At 45.5% G+C, this 6,202-nt stretch overlaps 1 protein-coding gene across 1 annotated transcript; it reads right to left on the bottom strand.

Moving 5' to 3' along the window:
- Positions 1-1,250: 1,250 nt before the first annotated feature.
- LOC123187908 (phospho-2-dehydro-3-deoxyheptonate aldolase 2, chloroplastic) lies at positions 1,251-4,810 on the bottom strand. Its single transcript, XM_044599903.1, has 5 exons — positions 4,159-4,810; positions 3,767-4,044; positions 2,547-2,823; positions 2,196-2,441; positions 1,251-1,800 (listed from the first exon to the last, which is right to left on the bottom strand). Exons 1-5 carry the CDS (start codon positions 4,681-4,683, stop codon positions 1,522-1,524), a joined length of 1,605 nt encoding a protein of 534 aa, XP_044455838.1. The 5' UTR covers positions 4,684-4,810; the 3' UTR covers positions 1,251-1,521.
- Between the last annotated feature and the right edge of the window lie 1,392 nt (positions 4,811-6,202).

The raw sequence follows: 6,202 nt of genomic DNA, 5'->3' as shown, positions 1-6,202 counted from the left end.
GGGGGGGGGGGGGGGGGGGCCTTTCGTTCAAAAAAAATCTTAATTTTCTGTTCTTTTATCTCGTTTTGCTGAACCACTAAATCTGCGAACCTTGTATTGGTATTTTCTGCTTGCTGCAGCCACGCGTAGCTGTAATCGCCAAGCACCTTAGCTTATCATAATCGATAGGCACCCTCTTTGAGAAGTTCCAACCTTAGCTTATCTCAAGATGAGTGAGTAAAATTTATTATGTCGGTAACTAGGATAACATATTTTGGTCTGAATGCATGCCCAGTTTGAAAATCTTAAGCATTGGCAATTTGGCACACATGCAAATCTGTTGTTCAGAGAAATTTTTTTTTTTTGCCTCAAAGAATAATTTTGTATGATATATTGTGGTTAGACCAAAGAAATCATCTCCAAGTTTAACAGACTTCTACTACTTTTAGTCAAAAGAGCACAAGAAGATCATGTACCATGGTTCTTACCTTCTGTAGTTTTGGAATTTTTAGCATTGCTAAAATAACTCAAAAGAATTAAACTCTAAATAATCCGTATTTTTATGTGTGGAGTTTGTGATTGCACCAAGGAAATCATCTCCAAGGAAGAAGACCAGCGGCAGGACCGACCTACGTTGGGGTGATGTAACCCTACATCCTGGTACCCATATACCTTCCAACCAACTAGTATTATCTAACCCTAGATCCCGGTACCCATATACGTTGGGGTTAGAATATTCGATTAGATACAGAACCTCAGACCTATTGCTCAATCCCTCGATCTTTGTAAACCTCTATACAAGAGCAAGAAATAGGGTTTTACCTCCTCCGTGAAGACATAAACATGGGTAATCCTTGTCTATTTTCCATTTGATATACTCGTCTAGCCAATACACCCTATCGAGGGATCTACCGAAAATAACTAACATACTCCCTCAGTATGGCATGGCGTCTCAAATTTCAAATTTCAAAAAATGATCATTGATTCAAAAAATGTTCATGAATTCAAAAACTGTTCATGTGTTTCAAAAATGATTTATTAAAAACAAAAAATATTTGTGAATTTCAAAAGGTGTTCCCAAAGTTCAAAAAATGTTCACAATTTCATAAAATGTTCATGAATTTATAGAAGATCTTCATGATTTCAAAAAATGTTCATGAATTTGTAAAAAAAATGTTTAAGAATTGGAAAAATGTTTACGATTTCAAAAAATGTTTGACATGTTTGAGAGGACAGATTTTACATCACCACATAGATGGAACAATGAATAATAAATTAATTAACAAAGGTAACTCATATTATTTTTATTTTCTCGGATCACAAAGGCTCAAACAGATCAAACACTCAAAAATAAAACAAAGAAACAAAACATAGTGCAACACCACGAGTACGCTACCCCCCTGCTGTCCTCGACAAGTACCAACACCTCATAAGCACACAGCTTGTGCAAAGAGCAGCCACCATACAAACTCAATGGAATGCGCATTTGGTTACCGCTTGCAAATGCCAACTATCTAACCCCTCCTCCCTGGTGCTTCCTGCTTAGAAAGCCAATGGGGGCAGTGGCAGGTTGTTGGTGAGTCCTGACTTCATCCTCCTCTTCCTGAGTCTCTCGGCGATGATGAAAGCGAGCTCCAGAGACTGTGACGCGTTCAGCCTTGGGTCGCAGTGGGTGTGGTAGCGGTCACCCAGGTCATCGAAGGTCACGGTCCGTGATCCACCGATGCACTCGGTCACATTCTGTCCAGTCATTTCAAGGTGGATGCCTCCTGGGTGGCTTCCTTCTTGGTCGTGCACATCGAAGAATGCACGCACCTCATTCTGTTGATCAACACAAAGTTAATGTTAGAGCAGTAAATATAGGCCAAAAGAAACTTGTAAATGACTGGAAATGTTGTTTAACTAATAGAAACTCTTTGTTGCAACCAATCTATCTAGAATCAAGCTTTAGGCTCTTCACTGTAGTAAAATATTTTGTAGGGATTTATGCAGCAGAAAGAGCAACAAGCAAAATGTCAGATGGAACAGCAAGAGCAACCATCTTTCATTGCCCACTTCCATAGGCAGTTCAATCAACACAAATTTCACTTCAATTGCTCATCAGAACACATTTGATTGTGAAAGAAATGGCCACAACATATTTTGCCATGTCATGAATTTCAGTTTCATCCACAATTTTAGGAATGCAGTAGAATCCAGAGTAGAAAGACACTCACCATAATAGAGTCAAATGGACGAGTCTTCAGACCACATGGGGCCTTGATGGTGTTTCCGTGCATGGGGTCAGTAATCCATGTGACAATCTGTCCAGAATTGCGGACAGCACGGATGAGATGAGGCAACTTCACCCTCATGTTCTCAGCTCCCATCCTTGTAATGATGGTGATCCTTCCCGGCTTGTTTGAAGGGTTCAAAATGTCAATCAGCTTCACCAATTCAGCAGGGTTCATCTTGTCACTCACCTACATTCCACAAGTTCATGTTATTTTAAATTTCATCATCCAAAACACACCGAAAAAGGATTTAGATTTCCTTTGACCAAATCTTAAAATGAATTCAGTACTGACCTTAATGCCAAGAGGGTTGGCAATACCACGGAGAAATTCAACATGAGCCCCGTCGAGTTGACGAGTACGCTCACCAACCCACACCATATGGGCCGAGCAGTCGTAGAAAAGGCCACTTGTGGAGTCCTCACGGGTAAGAGCCTGCTCATATGGCAAGAGGAGACACTCGTGGGATGTCCAGAAGTCAGTAGTCGTCATTATCGGATGGTCCATCCCCAGCCCAGCTGCTGTCATGAAGCCAAGAGCCTCGTCCACCCTATGCGCCAACTCACGGTACCTATACACCATTCCACAGAAGCACTTAGACCATTAGATAACATATTGATCCAGCAATTACAGAAATATATATTCTGCAAACTACAGTAAGATAAGCAGCGACGAATACGCTAATAGCATTTCTGCGGTCCATCAGCAATTTGTTCTTATTAGTAAATCCTATTCCCAACAACAACATGCCATTTTTATTATGCCTTATTCTGATGATGACCCAGTAAGAAACTTTGTTAGAGCACCATCTTTTCCAGAGAAATAAAAAGGACTTCATGAATATACATTATTTGAGTTGCCTAGACACACCTGAAGAAAACACTGACTATATTAACTCGACACGGCTTAGTAAAAATAATAATTCCAACAAAGGTTACTGGTGTTTAATTGGACGCACGCCAATTGCATGGGCGATTGGCATATTCTGAGTATATACTGCAGCACAGCGACACCTAGGAAGATTCATACAACTAAAACTGAGCAAATCCCCGATGAATCATTCAGAAAGTTAGGTGCAGAGAAAGACAGCTTGAAAGAAAAGGACATCTAAAGCGAAAGTTTCCACATACTGGCCACTCGTCCACTCCTACCAACCACTGATTGATGAACCCAGAACTACCATGTGATTTGTTTAAACATTGGCAAGCAGTGAAGAACCACACAAAAAGCTTTTCTACTTAATTTTGAGGCTACAACTGAAAATATCTGCATATTCCAAGAACAGGACTAAGTGTCATACTCTCAAGAATATGTCCACCAATCTTTACTGACATGACAAGATTTTTACTAGAATAGATTAATACTTGCACCAGCAACCTATCACTTGCCTTATCGTGATAAGGAGATATGTGGAAGAAATTCCCCACCGATATTTTTAACAGGACAGCGAGTGCCCAAGCTGCACCAAAAGTTCTTCTAAAATTTCGAATGACAAAAGGCATAATTTTCCTCACCTGTCTCCCTGCTCGTTGTGATCCATGAAATCCAGGTTCCACTGGATGACCCGCTGCATAGCTGCGTAGCCTCCGGTCGCGAACGCGCGGAGCAGGTTGAGGGTCGCCACCGACTGGGCGTAGGCCCTGATCATCCTGTCGGGGTCAGGCGTGCGGCTCTTGAGGTCGAAGGCGTCGCCGTTGACGTTGTCGCCCCTGTAACTCGGCAGCTTGACGCCGTCCTTCTCTTCGAAGTTGTCAGACCTGGGCTTGGCGAACTGGCCAGCCATCCGTCCCACCTACCGTGTGCAGAAAAACAAGGAGCAGCAGATCGGATCAGATCTCACAAATCAAATGAGCGATGGACGTATCAGGTTCAATTCAATTCGGTTTGTGCAATCATCGGTGCGTACCTTGACGACGGGGACCTGGCCGCCGAACATGAGGACGGCGCCCATCTGGAGGAGCACGCGGAAGGTGTCACGGATGTTGTTGGCGTTGAACTCCTTGAAGCTCTCGGCGCAGTCGCCGCCCTGGAGGACGAAGGCGCGGCCCATGGCGGCCTCGGCGAGGCGGTCCTCGAGGTGGCGCGCCTCCCCGGCGAACACGATGGGCGGGAAGGTCTCGATCGTCTTGAGGACCGCGTCGAGCTCCTCCTTGTTGGGGTACTCGGGCAGCTGCAGCGCCTTCTTCTTCCTCCAGCTGTCGACGGACCAGCTCGCGGGCCGGGTCACGGCCGCGGCCTCCGGCGCCACCGTCGGGGACGAGGTCTTGGCTGCCGCGGCCGCCGGGACGGACGCGCCGCTCCTGGCGGGGTCGGCGGCGTGCACGGCGGAGATGGTGCGGCGCTTGAGGGGGAGGAAGCCCGCGCGGCGGGGCTGGGCCGCGCTGCCGGTCAGCGCTGCGGCCGCGGCGGCGGTGTTGGTGGCGAGCGCCATTGCTGCGGCGGGAGGGGAGGGGAGGGGCTGAGGGGCGAGATGCGCGGCGGCTTGGGGCGGTAGGTCGGTAGGTGGGGCTGCTGCGCGGGGAGGAGGGCGAGTCGTGTGGTCTGGGGGAAATGGGGGTGGCGGTCGGGGTTTATATACCGGGCGGCCGGCGGGGAGGGGTGGTGGCGTGGGGTTGGTGGCGAGGCAGGGCGGGGGATTTGGTGGGTGGCGACGAGACGGGACGGCGATGGAGGGAGAGAAGGGGAGGCGATGCGGGGGTAGATTTGGCCGTGCCGGAGACCGGATTTGCCGAGGCTTTTTACGTGGAAAGGTACTTTCGGGGGGTTTGGTGGCGAGTATGACAAAAGGGTCCGCGGCGCACGGGCGGTGGGGCACACCTGGCTGTGGGCTGATACGTACACGGTGGAACCGGTCCGTCCTCGGGTATGGTCGCATGGATCGGCTCAGCTGGGGCAAGCAAGATGGCGTGTGTGTACGCACGTATCCGCATGACCGCGGTTGGCGATTGCTGTTTTTAGGCTAGTTTTGGATTCTTGCCAAAAACCACCCCATCCATATTTTGGTTACAATTAATTTTTCGGTTTTTTGCTTTAATCATGGCCAATTTTTCAACAGGCCAATGCTCTTTTTTCTTCTAAATAAGGCTATAATTAAAATATTGTTTTTGCTTGAATCATGGCCAAATTTTTCAACAGGCCAATGCTCATTTTTCTTGCAAGGGTTATATTAAAAAGTTGTTTTTGTTGAATCATGGCCAATTTTTCTACTGGCCAATGCTCATTTTTCTTGTAAGAAGTTGCGATATGAGTATTCATATTGTAAAATTAAACACACCATACTCAGAGCTACGCAACGCTCGGCGATTGTGAATATTCGTGTAAGAGTTATGATGTGAATATAGATGAACAATTAAGATCTTCGGTAAAACTAAACTTAGATCGAAAGTCATCTTCTGCTCCCGAACTCAAATGAGCTAAAAGAATTTGTGGCCACTTTGACGAATGTTTTGTGTGCTTGACAAATTTTAGCACGAAATGGCATTCGTGCAAGTCACTGCAAACAAAAATCTATACTCCAAATCCTTTTAGAAAATAGCATTTTTGGAGCAATGATTTTGTTTTTTCCACGACTTCCAGGAATGTCATTTTATGGTAAATTTTTGCAAGCACGCAAAAGGTTTGTTAGAGTTTATCAGATTTTTTCCCACAAATGTCATTTCATGATAAATCTAGAATTTCACAATATTTCAAGTACTATTTTTTGATTCTATTGTTCATCACTGAGCATTTGAGCTTAGGAGCACATGCTCCATGTCCAACTTAGATCAAACATTCTCGGAGTTGGCATGTCGTCCACCTTTTGTATCTCACATTTCTTTCGAGACCTAGTGAAAAAACCATTAAGATTGAATATGTATAAATTGGACTAGTATTATCGGTTTTGCATAGCCACTTGAACCGCTCACACTTGTGGGGATGTGTTGTGGCCAAGAAAACATTCTTTATATGGC

This window comes from Triticum aestivum, chromosome 2A (assembly GCF_018294505.1).
Source record: "Triticum aestivum cultivar Chinese Spring chromosome 2A, IWGSC CS RefSeq v2.1, whole genome shotgun sequence".
NCBI classification, from domain to species: Eukaryota; Viridiplantae; Streptophyta; class Magnoliopsida; order Poales; family Poaceae; genus Triticum; species Triticum aestivum.
Note: the sequence above shows the minus strand (reverse complement) of the source record. Positions and strands in the feature narration are given on the sequence as shown.